This window comes from Nyctereutes procyonoides, unplaced genomic scaffold, assembly GCF_905146905.1.
Source record: "Nyctereutes procyonoides isolate TBG_1078 unplaced genomic scaffold, NYPRO_anot_genome, whole genome shotgun sequence".
In the NCBI taxonomy this organism is placed as follows: Eukaryota; Metazoa; Chordata; class Mammalia; order Carnivora; family Canidae; genus Nyctereutes; species Nyctereutes procyonoides.
Genome location: NW_026575044.1, coordinates 4,154,973 through 4,171,254, shown reverse-complemented (window position 1 = coordinate 4,171,254; position 16,282 = coordinate 4,154,973). Strand labels below are relative to the sequence as shown.

The 16,282-nt window shown below is 36.6% G+C and overlaps 1 protein-coding gene across 3 annotated transcripts in view; it reads left to right on the top strand.

The window, feature by feature from the left end:
- The first annotated feature begins 288 nt into the window (after positions 1-288).
- Positions 289-16,282, top strand: part of MAEL (maelstrom spermatogenic transposon silencer) — a 29,543-nt gene continuing 13,549 nt past the window's right edge. For 2 of the 3 annotated variants that reach the window (XM_055324346.1, XM_055324348.1), the window contains exons 1-8: positions 289-486; positions 788-880; positions 2,057-2,156; positions 3,076-3,231; positions 4,410-4,451; positions 12,673-12,797; positions 13,547-13,601; positions 13,722-13,863. In XM_055324346.1, the coding sequence (XP_055180321.1) occupies positions 355-486; positions 788-880; positions 2,057-2,156; positions 3,076-3,231; positions 4,410-4,451; positions 12,673-12,797; positions 13,547-13,601; positions 13,722-13,863 (845 nt within the window). In that variant the 5' untranslated portion in view covers positions 289-354. The remainder of the gene's footprint in view (positions 487-787; positions 881-2,056; positions 2,157-3,075; positions 3,232-4,409; positions 4,452-12,672; positions 12,798-13,546; positions 13,602-13,721; positions 13,864-16,282) is intronic. The other variant, XM_055324347.1, reaches the window with a different exon arrangement.

Genomic DNA, 16,282 nt, shown 5'->3' with positions numbered 1-16,282 from the left:
TGGACCGCTTTTTCTCCACCTACTTTGACACATATTACGCAATAATGTACAGGAATTGCGCCAAGCCCTCCGCGTGACAGCACGCCCATCAACGCCTCATCTCAGCCAATCAGAATGCTTCGCACCTGTGACCAGGCTCCCCCGCCCCCCACCCCCACTGCCCCGCGAGTCAGTCTCAGACTGTTTTTCTCGGAGCAAGGCCAATGCGGCTGCGCACCGCGCCCTGATTGGTCCAGCGCTGTGGGCCTTGGCGCGCAGGCGCCAGCCTCGGTTACTAAGGGCGGGAGCCCGGCGAGGGCGCCGGCGGCTTGTGCTGTCTCTGGCGCAGGGTGTCGAATCCTGGCCTCGCTCGCCATGCCAAACCGCAGGGCCAGCCGTAATGCCTACTATTTCTTTGTGCAGGAGAAGATCCCCGAACTACGGCGGCGAGGCCTGCCTGTGGCTCGCATAGCTGATGCCATCCCCTACTGCTCTGCTGACTGGGCGGTGAGGCTGGAGGTAGTGGGGTGGGGGTGGCGGTGGCGGTGGGGGTGGGGGGGTAGGGAGGCTGCGGGGGGCGGACCAGGCAGTTGGGCAAGTGGGAGGGCGAGGCGGCAAGGAAGGAGGCCTCGAGGAGGCTAATGACTCCTTGGCTCCAGCTGGCGTGAAAGGAAGGCCCCTGTTCCCGCCCTAGGGCAAACCGACGCAGGGACCGCCCCGTGAAGCCCTGGCTTCTGCCTCTGGGGCCCGGGGCACTGGGTCCTCATTGCTGCTTCTCTCCTTTCTCTCCTCCTTAAATGTCCCCAAGCTTCTGAAGGAGGAAGAAAAGGAGAAATACGCAGAAATGGCTCGAGAGTGGAGAGCAGCCCAGGGAAGGGACTTTGGGCCTTCAGAGAAGCAGGTAAAGTTAGCCTGAGAAGAGCGCTACCTGCCTGGCACATGGGCGTGTTCAGTAAATGCTGGATGGGTGAGTGGGTGACTTAGGTTAGTGCAAAGAATTTTTCTTTTCTTTTCTTTTTTTTCTGGCGTCAGAATGCCTGTGAAAAACCCAACAGGTTCCCTTAACTAGGAGACATGTTGCTACTTGGTAGTGAAAGGCCAGGGGAATCCCTATTAGGAAACCTGCAACCAATAAACTTTGATCTGCGAGGAGATTATTGGGTTTTAGGGTTGGTACCAGATGAACGCTGAGGGTTCCTTCCAACCCCTTTATGATTGAAGACCCCTCCCCCCCTTTCTAATTTTAAAGTAGCTTGGGCCATTCTATTCTTTTTAAGTGACACCCAGAACCAGCAAGCGGTTGTGTTTAAAATATTGAAACAACAAAACTTGCACATGCTAGTGAATATTAGTATGCCTTATAGGTAAGAGTTGAATAAAGTTTATTTGGGTAAATTTATGTGTAGTAGAATGATAAAGTATTGAATAAACTTTTTCTTGTTGGTTTGTATCAGGAAAATTCAAGGTAATTGTGGACTTTTACCCTCTCTGTGTTTTCATTCTGACATAGTAAAGTTCCATTCTTATTTTAAACTGGCAACATTGGATAGAAATTCAAGAGCACTTTGCTTGCTTTAGGTTTGAGTGATTTTAAATCTGTGGATGTGTGTTTCAGTAGAATTGGTACTTAGTTTATACAGATAAACCTTTTTTTTAAACTATGATGTCTTATAAGACATTCTCGAAGTATGCATATCTCATTGAGACTTGAAGTCAGCATAATTGGAGTACTTTGTTGAATGATGTTCTTTTGGACACTGGGCTGGTATGTATTATGGGATTCAGTGGGATTACTTTAGATTATCAGTAGTGGGCAAATGGTTTTCAGCAATGGTTGAATTGGTTGTTTGCCACTCACTTTTTGATTCAGAATATGTATAGATTTTGCCCTTGTCTGCCTTTGGGTGTTGATGTCACTGACAGATGTGTGCTTCTTTACTCATTGGGTTCATTGGCCTAGAGAGGTTACTGAAGTAGTCAGTGAGTTGTTTTCCAGGTGTTTTGCTAAACTTAAGTATTTGTATAAAGTGCTCAGTAAGAGTTTGATTATGTGATCAATTATTTTCTTCCTCTTTAGAAACCTGTTTCCACTCCACTGCGGCAGCCAGGCATGCTTGTACCGAAGCAGAATGTTTCACCCCCGGATATGTCAAATTTGTCTCTAAAAAGTGATCAAGGTAGAGTAATCCTAAAATTTTGTGCTTAGATAAATGTGGTTGCTCAGAACACTATGATATGTTGATCAGTAATTACGTGTTCTGTTTATTTTGATCCTGCATTTCAGAATAATTGACTACCAAGTATTCAAATATGGTGCTAAAGTTGTAAAAGATTGGGTAATTTGCATTTGTTGAAATAACACGAGAAAGATACAAGAGAAGATTTTGTTTTATACAAAAATCCGGTCTCTTGATTAATAACCACTTCATAGGTTACTAAATATACTTCTTAGATTTAAGTGTTTATAGCTAGATTTTTAGAAACATTTAAAGTATAAAGATCTAGCCTAGAAAAGAGCTTAGCTAATAAAAGTCCTTGTTATTTCCTCTGGCTTTTTCATTGTGTCCTGAATTTACTGAAGATTAATAAACTTTTAATAGTCTTAAATGTGGCTAATCCTGGTAAATAAGAGCCTTCACACTTTCTCACATTTCTTTCTTTAGAGAATTTATCAGTATTCTTGTGTATATTGGTAAAAAGTAAAGAGTGAACTAAATTGTCCATGGTTTATATTCAGAGTTTTTCAGTGCTGATTCTACTTAGCTTTATTTCCCAAACCTCTTGTATTTGTTGAGTACAGGTCACAGCTTTTTAAGTCATTCCTGAAATTCAGGGCTTATGTTTAGCTAAATTATGTAGAACTGGCTGCAAGTTTGAATAATTTTGTTGCTTCATGCAGAATGGTTACCACTGTAATTCTTGATAAGTGTAATTATAAAAATTTTTATTCACTTAATTGGTACAGATTAGTTTTCTCTTTTCCAGCTCACATAGGATTGATGATAGGAACACAAGGAAAATAGTTTTCAAACTTGGTTTTGTAGAGGGGTAAACTCTCATCTGTTTGTGTTTTCTTACTTTCTTTTTCTTTTTTAGCTCTCCTTGGAGGCATTTTTTATTTTTTGAACATTTTTAGCCATGGTGAGCTCCCTCCTCATTGTGAGCAGCGCTTCCTCCCTTGTGAAATAGGGTGTGTTAAATACTCTCTCCAAGAAGGTATAATGGCAGAGTTCCACAGATTTATAAATCCTGGTAAGTAGAGTGAAAGATGCTAGATCTAAACAGTATACATTTTATCTTGACTTTATTTAACAGTATTTGTTTTCTTAAAGGCTGATGCATAGTTGAGTTCTTAAAGTATACAAGACTTCATCATAATTGGTTGAAAAATTGCTAAGAACTAGGTGTTTACAGAGTTTTTCAGTTTAAGCTTTTAACCTGAAGAAAGCATTAGAGTTGAGTGGGATAGTATGCCTAAAAAAATGTGTAGCCTGTCATTTGCTTACCTGTAGCCTTACATCTTGGAATTTTCTAAAGGCTTTTTATGCCTTTTGCTCTTTCATTTCTTTGACCCATCCTTCACCATAGTGATTACTAGATTTTAATTTGATGTTGTTTTGTAACCTTGAAGAAAGTTATTAATCTTTCTGAACTTACTAGCTTATCTGTGAAGTGGGAATAATACCTATTATTGGCTGCTCTAAGGAATACAAGAGAAGATATGGAAATAGCCTAATATTTAATAGTCTCTCCAATGTTTTTAGTGTCTCTTCTGGCTATTCCACTCTAGCAAAAGCAAGTAGTAATGAAGACCTAGGATTCAGTTCAGTTCCCAAGAAGATAGTTAAAGGACCAGTATACTTTTAAAGGCAAGTAGGAGAAACGTATAGGGGGAAGAGTAAAGGAGAAAAGGTTGGGGAAAGAAGATCTTCATCTTTAGTTTTGCCAGTTGATTTAAAATTCATTAGAACAAGCCAGCACTTTTTCTTGTGTTTCGATGACAGAGCAACTAATCATCCTACTCACACTTGTAAGAGTTGCTGCTTAGGATAAATTAAACAGCTACTTTTGTTCATATGATTGTAAAACATTAAAAAGATAGAATTTGGAAACTTTTGTTGAGAAATACATACATGAGGCCTTTAATAGGGCCTCATGGACCCCTAGCTAAGACTCCTTTTAGCACAACTTTGCTTTACCTACTATTTCTTTTTTATAAAGAAGTGACTTCCTTTTTAAAGTAGTTTAGACAGTATACCGAAATTCTTTAATAATCCTCATTCCTTTGGTTTAAAAGAACTCTTATGAAGGTTTAATTTTTTTTTGTATTTTCATATAGCAATACTATTACCTACCAATTGGTCATCCTATGGCATACGGCTATGGGAAAACCAGAGAGCTTCTCCCAACAAAATATTTTGTATTAACAGGTGAAATTCCACGAGGATTTCGGTTTCATTGTCAGGCTGCAAGTAAGTATAAAGGAATGGGGTAGAATCATAGGCATTGAATGGATATGTATCTGGTTAAGATTTACTGCTTTACATGGGCACATAAAACATTAAGTTGGGGGAAGAAATTGTTGGAGAATCATCATAGAAATGGTAGATGATATATGTGATCCTTAAAAACTTTAAAATTGAATAGACTTGTGGGATACTAAAGGATATGACCATATACCTAATAAGCTCTGAACTAAATTCGTCTAGAAACTAGGTTTTAACCAGTTTCCTATGATTAGAATGAAAATCATGGTAATAGATTTATTTTTAATTTATATTCAAAAAGTTTTTTTTTTACTTAACGTAGACAACTAGCCTGTTAGTGTTTGAAATTACAAATAAGTTTTTCAAATCTGCCATAACAAGCAGCTATTTGTAATATTTATAATACTGTTCTTCATAAATGAAGAGAATATTTTACAGTCCCCTTTGCTTATGAGCTTTGAGTTTTTTCCAGTCTTAGCAAAAAGTATATAGTAGTCCTTTTTGTGTTTGACTGGGATCAGGGCCATAGATTGAAACAGGTAAGGGAAATTTTTTTAGTTGGTCCCTTTATGTAGCTTTGAATGAAAAAAATTTATAATACAGATTTTGAAGTGTGAACCTAGCTAATCTCCCCACAAGTTACATCACCTGAGGTATTCACTAAATAGGTGGTGGTAAGACAAAAATAGAAACTTAGCTAGTGAGTTAACTTCATTTTTACTTAAGCTGTTTTTGGTTTGTTCATCTATTGAGTGCCAGATGGGAGTGCCACTGGCCTTACTGTTTATTATTTTGGTTCTGATATATACTTGATTTTTAAAAAGTTTTTGAGGCTTATTTTTACAACCTTTTCAAGTTAACCAGATTAACATAAACCTATTAAAGACACTAGGAATGTCTTCTTAATTTAGTATTCAAACTAATTGAAATTGAACACAATTTGTTCAGGAAAGCTCACCAATTTAAACAGGTCTTAAATTGCCAATTTGATAACCCTGGGTAATGTGCCAGTTAAAGAAGATAAATGACTATATTAGACGGCTATGTTGACATAACTAAAAATGCTTATGGTGGTGTAATCAACCTGGTGCTTAGGAAAATATCATATTTCATAGAGGAACACACTGAAGCAAGTTTGGGTAGTAGCTAAGGAATGTGTGTGTAGATTTTTTCAAATGCTCCTGTGCTATCTGGCCTTTTATGAAATACATGTAAATATAATTAAGTGAATACTTGATGGATGGATGTTTATGGTTTAGCACATTAGAGTCAAGGAATGTCAGGATTGGAAGAGATATTGATATGGAATCTATTGATTCTTTTTTTTTTCCCACCCCCACTGCCATGTTCTTCTCTGAAGGGGTACTTAGGGTTCTTATGAGTGCATGGAGGCAGGAAGTTTCTGGCCCTTCTCCTCCTCCCCCACTTTAACCAGAGGAGCTCTGATTCCATTTTATTGGTTAATTTTCTTGAGGGAAGTTCTGCTTTAAAATAAGCAAAGCTTTGAAAACTCCTTTTAGCTTCCTATACGGAAGTTCCATCAGCTTTTAATATTAATCTTCATACACAGAAATTTAACATTGACTTAAGGCATAAAGGATATTAATTAACGAACGGTAGTGCATTCCCCAGTCAGCTGAAGAAATAAGAGCAGTGTGCTGTCATCGAAGGTCCCTAAATCTCTCCTTGACTGCATCCACCTCCCTCTTTATAAGAGAGACCCTATTTAGAATTTTGTACTAATCATTCCCTTTCTTTTCTGAATAGTTTTGTTAATACTTTTTTTTTTTTTTAAGGAGACAAGTGCACACAAGGGCTTGGGAGTGGTGGGGGAGGGGCAGAGGGCAAGGGTGAGAGCAAGACAGAATCCTAAGCAGGCTCCATGCCCAGTGCAGAGCCCGACTCAGGGCTCAGTCTCATGACCCTGAGATTGTGACCTGAGCTGAAATCAGGAGTTGGATGCTTAACCAACTGAGCCACCCAGGCACCCTGTGAATATTTAAGTTATGAATTTAATTTTTGTTTTTCAAACTTTTACATAAATTAACATTGTATGCTGCTTTATGTACCTGTATTTTTTCTAACTCAGCATTACCTTTTCCTAATTTTTCTATGGGATTGTCTTTTATATTGACTTGTGGAATTTTACTACATATCTGCTTATTGATATAATTGCAGATCCCAATTTTCAGTTTGTACCTTCTATTTTTTTTATTGTCAGTACAATGTCTTTTAATGAACGAAAGTTTTTATTTTTGACTTAGTGGATGTATCAGTTTTTTCTCTTACATTTTGAGGGGGTTTAGTATCTTATTTAAGAATCTTCTTCTACCAGAAGGCCATAAAGGATAGTTTTTATTAAGTTTTGTTTTTCATGCCAAAGTTCTTAATTCTCCTGGCATTGACTTATGTTTGGTGTGATGTAGAGATTCTGATTCATTCTTTTCCCATGTGGATAATCCGTTGTCTCAGCATTATTTATTAATCAGTTTGTTCTCAGTATGTAGTGCCACATTTCTGTTTGATGCTTGAGTCTTTCTGATATCTTTATTTTGTTCTATGGGTCTGCTTGTTTGGTATCCATATTGTTAAACACAAGATTTTAATAGTACTTAAACAAGTTCCTTGACTTAATTTTGGAATATCCTCATTATTCTTGACCCTTTGCTGTTCATACGATTCAGAGTTGGAGTATCCTGCTTTACAAATACCTTTGTTGAAATTTAGATTAGAATTACCTTTAAATCTTCAGATCATTTTGGAGAAAACTGAAGCTTCATGATATTCTATCTGTAATCAGGGGGTGACTCTTTTATTTTTGAGATCTGTAAGCCTTACAACACAGTCTTCTTCACAAGGATCTTAATATCTTGTTAAATTTATAGCTTATAAACTTTGTTATTTTTAAGTGATATCTCTTGAAATTATATTTTTATTTGCTTTTGTATTTTAGTTTTATCCAGCCATTGCTAAACTGTAACTTGAGTTCTTAAAATTCCTTATATAGTCCTGTCTGTGGGATGACATTTTTCTAATCTATGTTTCTTTTATTTAAAACTTAAAAATTTGTCGTAGGGTACTAGGTAGGAATTCTAGTTTCTAATGTTTCACCAACAACTATGCTGTTTGCTTTATATTTTGTTTCTTTTTTTCTTCATGCATTTTTTTTTTTGTATGCATTCTTGATCACAGTAAAGTTCTATTCCCAGTTCGGTTGGAGGTACCAGTTGCACATTTTAATGAACAGTACTTCTGTCTCACATGATTTGTGATCTTTTGTTCATCTGGTAATTTGCTAATAACCAACCTTCCATTCTAGCAGTAAACCCAACAAAGTCACTACATCGCTGTTAAAGAAACTGCTGGATTTGGTTTGTTAATATTTTGTTTTAGGATTTGTGCATTCATGTTAAAGACTGAGGATAATTTTACCTAATTTTGTTACCAAGGTTGCTTTGCCCTCCTAAAATGGGTTAGAGAATATGTCTTTAGTTTTTTTTTTTAATTTACCTTTGGTTCTTTTTTATGGTTTTGGTGAAATTATTAATATTGATTTCCCTGAACATTTAAAGTCTTATGTCTGATAACCCTATTGTAGAGATCTTTTTGGGTCTGTTTATCTTCATGCTCAGTCAAGGTACCAGATTTCTTCATATGTCTGATCATTTTTTTGAGTGCCAAACAGTAGATGGGAAAACTTGTTACTCCTCTCCCCCCCCCCCAAAAAAAAAAATGTGATTGCTTTTGGCAGAAAGCTTCTGTCACTAGCCATCTCAGAGCACCTTAATTCAATTTCAGGGATTGAGCTAATACAAAATGGGTTCAGATATTTTAAGAGTCCCATCTATTTCTAGGTGATCTCTAAAAAAGGAAAAGCACATTACCACTGAAGGACCACTTGTGAAATTTGTAATTGACTTCATAGCATAAACCGTGGAAGCCAGAAGACAGTTGAATATTTTCTAACTACATATTTAACATATGCAAGTAATACTGGAGTAATATTTTTTTAAAGATTTTTATTTTGGGGGTGCCTGGGTGGGTCACGGTTAAGCATCTGCCTTCGGCTCAGGTCTCTCTCGATCCTGGGATCAAGCCCTGCATAGGTCTCCCTACTCTGCGGGGAGTCTGCTTCTCCCTCTCCCTCTGCCCCTGCTCACATGCATTCTTTCTCTCCCTCTCTCTCTCTGTCGCAGATGAATAAATAAATTTTCTTAAAAATTATTTTTAGATGGGCAGCCTGGGTGGCTCAGTGGTTTAGCGTTGCCTTCAGCCTGGGGCGTGATCCTGGAGACCCAGGATTGAGTCCCACGTCGGGCTCCCTGCATGGAGTCTGCTTCTCCCTCTACCTGTGTCTCTGCCTCTCTTTTTCTCTCTCATGTCTCTCATGAATAAATAAATAAAATCTTGAAATTATTTTTAGATAATCTCTACAGTCAACATAGGGTTTGAACTCACAGCCCAAAAACCAAGAGTCACTTTCTCCACCAACAAAGCCAGCCAGGTGCCCCTGGTATAATATTTTTAATTCTTACAAGTCTAGGTCTGTTGAAAACTACTAATTTTCTCACACTCTAAACCTCCTATTCTAGAATTGATGAAGTGCTCAAATTACCAATGAACCCAAATGCCAGAATCAAGCTTTCTAGGATTTCCTTCCTCTCCAAGACTTTGGACTCCTGATTCTCACTGCAGTTTTATCTCTACAGTGCTTTTTTTTTTAATTTTTATTTATTTATGATAGTCACAGATTGAGAGAGAGAGAGGCAGAGACACAGGCAGAGGGAGAAGCAGGCTCCATGCACCGGGAGCCCGATGTGGGACTCGATCCCGGTCTCCAGGATCGCGCCCTGGGCCAAAGGCAGGCGCCAAACCGCTGCGCCACCCAGGGATCCCTCTACAGTGCTTTCAAGCAGGTGTTTCATTTGTTCAGTTTCTCACTGTCATTATCAGAAATTGAACTCTATCCTTTTATATAACTTTATGCTGAAATTCATAATTTGATCTCCTCAGATACAAGAATGATTTAAAATCTGTGCTGAATAATTTCAGTAGCTGAAATACCTTTGGATCTCCTTGTATCAGTTTTGGTTTGGTTTTCCTTCTTTTTTCATGTACCTGGTTATTCATGTAGACTAAAAAAATCTTTTTTGAGAACGGCAAATTTATTGGTATTTTTTATTGGTACTTATTAAAATGTATTTTAGAGCATGTGGGGCAGGGAAGAGGAAAGAGGGAGAGAGAGAATCTTGAGCAGACTCCCCACTGAGCTTGGAGACCAACTTGGGCTTCAGTCCCAGGACCCTGTGATTATGATCAAAGCAATCAAGAGTCAGACACTTAACCAACTGAATCATGCAGGCACCCCAAATTTATTGGTATTTTAATGAAGACCTTCATTTCAGTTGTTTCTCTCCCATCTTGACCTTAGGCTAATATTTCACTTAAGGCAAGAAAAGAATACATACATAAGAGAAGCATGTTATTTTAACAAACAGTAAAATTACAAAAGTGGAAAGTTTGCTTACTCAAAGCAAGTTGAGTTCATGTATCGTGACATAATTAAATCATGTATGAACTAATAGTTCTATATACATTTCCATTGTTTGGGGTTTTACTCTAAACTTGAATGCAAATTAACAAAGTGTTGGGAACATATACAGGTTACTTCTCTGTTACCTATTAAAAGAGCTCAGCGAGTAGTGATTACCAATAAAATCATCTGAAGCTGCCTCCAGATTAAACACTGTAGTTGTTTTCAAGGAAATCATTAGACTATTTCTTTTATCTGTGACTATGCTTTTAAATATGTGTTTATCACATTAACTATCACAAAAATCCTTTTGAAACCCTGTAATACATAGATCGAACAATGTATATGTGGTCAAAGATCCCATAAGATGTGTGTAAAGATGCATTTTCTTTCTTTTTATCTTTGGTACCTGAATTGTGCTTTTGAAAGGCTGTTTATATATGTATATAAACATATATATATATTTATAAACCTGTATGTTATATATTAACATATATATACATCGAATTATATTACTGTACTAAAATAATTTTTTTATTAAGTCCAAATCAAATTCACTTTCACAAGTTAGTAACTTAAGCTTTAACCGAGTTATAGAAAATACATTATTCTCCTCTTCATTTTCATGCGATGTTGCTTTTTCGGTGTTTCTACCTTTAAAAAAAATAGCCAAAGATTTAATATTATATATTTAAGTTTTTGGTAGTTTGTTATTTGAAAAGAAACCACTTCCTTGTGATTTGCCTCAGGATTTGATGGAAATGCTTACAGGAACTGACTAATAACAAAAACCAAGGGAAGCACATTCAAAATACTTACTTTTGTAGCAAATGGTCTTTGAAGACGGATAAATAGGTAGACCCACTGAAATGGTTGAAGTGGGCTATTTAGAATACTCAATAATTTATATACAATTTTTAAATTTTTTTCTAAGGAGCTAAGTATTTGTACCAACTGCTAGCAGTGCAATACCTTGTTTATGATGACTTGAAACAAAACAAATGCCTATGAGGACAAAAGCTGTATTTTGATTCTCTAATATACTTTCAGTATATAGTTCCATAACCTTTTCCTCACAATACAATACTCCCTCTCTCATAAAGCTGTTCCCGGGAGCCAGACAGTTAGGTTCAGGGAGTTAAGAGTAATTGTTTGCAGTTTAAATAGACAATAACTTTATACCTCCCTTTTAATGTGCTAATAGTTGTGTTTAAAAAAATAGAAAAGTACCATTTCTGATTTTTTTTTAAGCGAAGGTCTTGAAATCTGCATTTATAACATAAAGTAATTCTGATTTCAAACTTATTTGTGTTCCGCCACTCAATCTTAAAAAAGGCGGCTCCAAGGGTAATCTTAATAACCATTCTTTAAAAAAGGAAACTATTCCTTTTAACTTGACACTCCACACTCCAGTTTCAAAACACATGATTTGTCTTGGTCATGGACATTTCCAAGATGAGATTTTATATTTTGCTCCCGTAGCTTCTGGTTATCAGAGAAACCATGCTTTACTTTATTGAAGGAGTTTTGGTCCTGCTAATGTTGGTGTATTCCTTCCAGTATTTTTCATCTTTATCTTTGCTTCTGGAGGCATTTCCTTTGGTTTACTGTCGTCGTCTTCATTAAAAGCTGCTGCTGCTGAAAAGGGTTTTGAAACAAGAATTGGAACAGTTTTTTTAAGGCTTACTTGATCTGAGTTTGATGGATATGGCTGAGGCTTTCTTTGTCATCTAACTACCTGTGGCAAATCCAGACTTGGATATTTTTGTAGACTTTTTTGGGAGGTCTGCAGGCTGCTGCTTCAGCTGCTCACTTCTCAGTGCAGCAACTGGAACTTTCTCCTCCATTATTCTGGAGGCTTCAGTTTACCATGGCTTCTCAGGCTTCTCTTCTCCCACCTTCCCATCCGCCATTTTCCCTGCCATGCTGAAGAAATGATTTTAAAGTAATTGAAAGCTAATAATGATGTTCCCCTCATCCAGAGAGGATTTATGTTTGCTAGACAGAAAAAGATTTTCTTTTTAAGATTTTATTTCTTTATTCATGAGAGATCCAGAGAGAGAGGCAGAGACACAGGCAGAGGGAGAAGCAGGCTCTTTGTAGGGAGCCTGATGTGGGACTCGATCCCTGCATCCAGGATCACATCCTGAGCCAAAGGCAGGTGCTCAACCACTGAGCCACCTAGGCGTCCCTCTGTATGTGCTCTTGATATCCTCAGGTAGTTTAAATTTTTGTGAGCAGTTGGTCTGAATTACTTGGCCCATTTTTTTTACTGGAAGTGAAACCTGAATCCTACAACCTTTGAAAAAGCAGTCCTTGCTATTAAGTTCTTCAGCCTTATATATAAAACAGATTCATGAATGGCAGATGGGAATAGTGAACACACATAGGCTCAGTCACTTAAACCAGGCTTGAGTCCTGACTCCATTGTTTGCCAACTATTGACCTCTGCTAACTTTTGTGATTCTCAGTTGTGTCTTCTATAATATGTGTGTATGCCCTTCTTATAAGATTATGGGGTAATAAAAAGTATCTAACTATAATTAGGCTTGGTACAAGTGCTTAAATATGAGTTACCCAGTACCTTGTTCCTGTAACCCTTCTTCCTTACCCATTTCATAATACTTATTTTGATCAAATTTTGAACTCCTTACTCCTTTGTATTCCCTTCAGGTGATTCTAGTCACAAGATTCCTATTTCAAACTTCGAATCTGGGTATGACCAAGCAACTGTGTTACAAAACCTTTATAGGTTTATTCACCCAAACCCAGGAAACTGGCCACTTATCTACTGCAAGGTAATTTCATTTTAAGAATTTTTTTTTAAGAATTTTTTTTAAGGCATGTACTGAGATACTAAAAGACCCATGAAAGGTACCCAAAGAAAGAATGTTTGCTTGTGTGTTATCTGTGTGTGGTAAAACATGTTCATTCTGAATTGTTTTGAATGTGATTAGGTATAATAATTTCTGTGGTATTGAAGGGATTTTGAAGACTGCAAAAGCTGAATGTTATTTCTAATTTGGCAGATCTCATGTTTTTAGTTTCTCCTGCTGAAATCCCTTTTTTACTCTGAAGAAAGGGTGCTCTAATCTGTACACCTGTCCTAAGTAAGATCACTGTTTTTTAAAAACTTTGTAACAATCTCTTGATCCTCTTTTGTAATCTTTAGAGAGCCTTTATTCTTTATTTTGTCTAATTCTTTTAGGCTAGGAGTTGAAGAACTGGATTTTAACATTACTATTTTAGTGTAACCATGAACAGATTACCTTATCTTTTTCTGAACATTGGTTTCTTCATGTGCCTACCCTAGATCTCCCTTTTCACAGAGTCTCTTAGCATCGCTTTATAAATGTTACTGGTTATTAAAAGCAGTAGTCTTTTTTAAAATGTATGTTGCTCTTTTTTATGGTTCTCATTTAGTTGTCACAAACTCTTCAGTCTTTCCCTTCCTGCCACCCCCACCTCCCCAGTTTGAAAGGACAGCAATTGATTAAAATTAACTCAGTGTAGGAGAAAATACAAGTAAATTTTTTCCCTTCTCCAGTCTGATGACAGAGCCAGAGTCAACTGGTGTTTGAAGCATATGGCAAAGGCATCAGGTAAGTAAAACTAGGTCACTGTTTAAGTGCATTGTAACATCTGTTATTTCCATTTTGGTATATATGTTCTGTGTACCTAAATTCAGTAATTGTTTACCTTTTTCTGTTTACCAATGGAAGAAATCAGACAAGATCTAGAACTTCTCACTGTAGAAGATCTTGTAGTGGGAATCTACCAGCAAAAATTTCTTAAGGAGCCCTCTAAAACCTGGGTTCGGAGCCTCCTAGATGTGGCCATGTGGGATTATTCTAGCAACACAAGGTATTTATAAGTGATTTTGTGATAGTGGTTTTGAATTTGTGAACTGACAAAATATGACAGGGTTAGTCTTTTCTTTTTTTCGTCAGCAGGCACTATTTTCCTATGAAACCTTGGAATCATTATTTCCTTGAATAAGACGATTCCATCGATTGTCCCATACATTGTCATGTTGTCTACAGCTAAAAGCAAAACACATTACCAAGTAACTGAGATGGTGCTTTATCACTTAGAATTTTTGTACTGATGAAAGAATACATTTATTTAAACAGATGTTTTATTACATGGAATCTTTATACTACTTACCTATAAGAAGTATGGCAGTGAAATAAATTGAAAATATTTTTTATTTTGAGATAATTTCAGGTTTACAGAAAAGTTTGCAAGAATAGTACAGAGAAGAAAAAAGGAATAGTACAGAAATTTAAATAAAAACTTGAAAATTTTGAGTCAAAGTAAGACTGAGAAACTATTTCAGTTAAAGGAGTCTAAAGAAACCTGATAACTAAATGGAGCATGTGGTCCTGGGCAGAAATCTAGACTAGATTTTTTTTCTTTCACTATAAAAGACATTATTGGAACACTAGCAAAATATGAATATGGCCTTCTGATTTGACATAATATTGTGCCAATGGCAATTTCTTGTTTTGATAATTTTATTGTATATTAACACAAATTAAATTCAATCCAAGATCACCTGTTGCATTTAGTTATCAGGTTTCTTTAGACTCCTTTACTCTGAAATAGTTAGACTGAAGTCTTACTTTGACTGTTTTGTCTTTTATCAAGTTTTTATTTAAATTTGTGTCAACATATAGTGTTTCGGGTATAGGATACAATGATTCATCACTTACATACAACACCAAATGCACTCCTTAATGCCCATCACCTGTTTAACCCATTCCCGTACCTTCCTCCCTCCAGAAATCCTCAGTTTGTTCTCTGTAGTTAAGAGTCTCCTGATTTGTGTCTTTTCTTCCCCACCTGTGTTCATCTGTTCTGTTTCTTAAATTCCAGTTAGGAGTGAAATCATATGGTATTTGTCTTTCTCTGACTAACTTATTTTACTTAGCATAATACTCTCTAGGTCTATTCACGATGTTGCAAATAGCATGATATCATTCTCTTTATGGCTAAGTGATATTCCAGTGTGTGTGTGTGTATACCACATATTCTTTATCCATTCATCAGTTGGTAGACATTGGGAAATGCTCTTTCCATAGTTTGGATATTGTTGATAATGCTATATAAACATTAGGTTGCATGTATGCCTTTGGATTAGTATTTTTGTAACTTTTGAGTAAGTACCTAGTAGTGTAATTGCTGGATTGAAGGGTAGCTCTGTTTTTAACTTTAGGAACCTCCATACTGTTTTCTAGAGTGGCTGTACCACCTTGCATTTCCACCAACAGGGTTCCCTTTCCCCACATCCTCACCAACACCTGTTGTTTCCTGTGCTGTTAATTTTAGCCATTCTGACAGGTATGAGGTAATGTCTCATTGTAGTTTTAATTTGTGTTTCTCTGAGTGATTTTGAGCATCTTTTCAAGTTAGCCATCTGTATGCCTTCTTCAGAGAAATGTCTATTCATATCTTCTCACCTTTTAATTGGATTATTTGTTTTTTGGATGTTCAGTTTTAGAAGTTCTTTCTATATGTACAAATAGCATTGGGAAAACTAGACAGCCACATGCAAAAGAATGAAACTGGACCACTTTCTTACACCATACACAAAAATAAATTCAAAATGGATGAAAGACCTAAACGTGAAACCTGAAATCATCAAAATCCTAGAGGAGAACACAGGCAGTAACCTCTTCGACATTGGCCATAGCAACTTCTTACTAGGTGTATCTCCTGAGGCAAAGGAAACAAAAGCAAAAATTAAACTATTGGGACATCATCAACATATAAAAAGTTTCTGCACGGTGAAGGAAAAAATAAAAACTAATAGGCAACCTTCAGAATGGGAGAAGGTAGTTGCAAATGACTGACTTTGAGTTTCATGATCTTAACTTTTTTTAAGATTACAGGCCAGTTGCTTTATAGAATGTTTTAGTTTTAGTTTGCCTGTATTTCTTCATGATTAGTTTGAGGTAATATATTTTAGACAGGAATACCACAAAAATTAGGTCTTATCTGGATGCATATGATATCTAGTTCCATCACTGATGATAACTTTGATAACTTAAAATAGTCCTTGCCAGATTTCTCCCTTGAAAAGTTACTGGTTTTCACCTTGGAATTATTTTGTAGGGAGATATTTTGAGATTTGGTAGATAATATCAAACTTTAGTCTGCCTCATGGTTTTCACATCCACTGATGACTTTTGCCTGAATCAGTAATTATTATGTTTCTAAATGGTGAGTTTTCTAATCCAGCTGTTCCTTTTACGTTTATTAGTTGACATTCTGTAAGGAA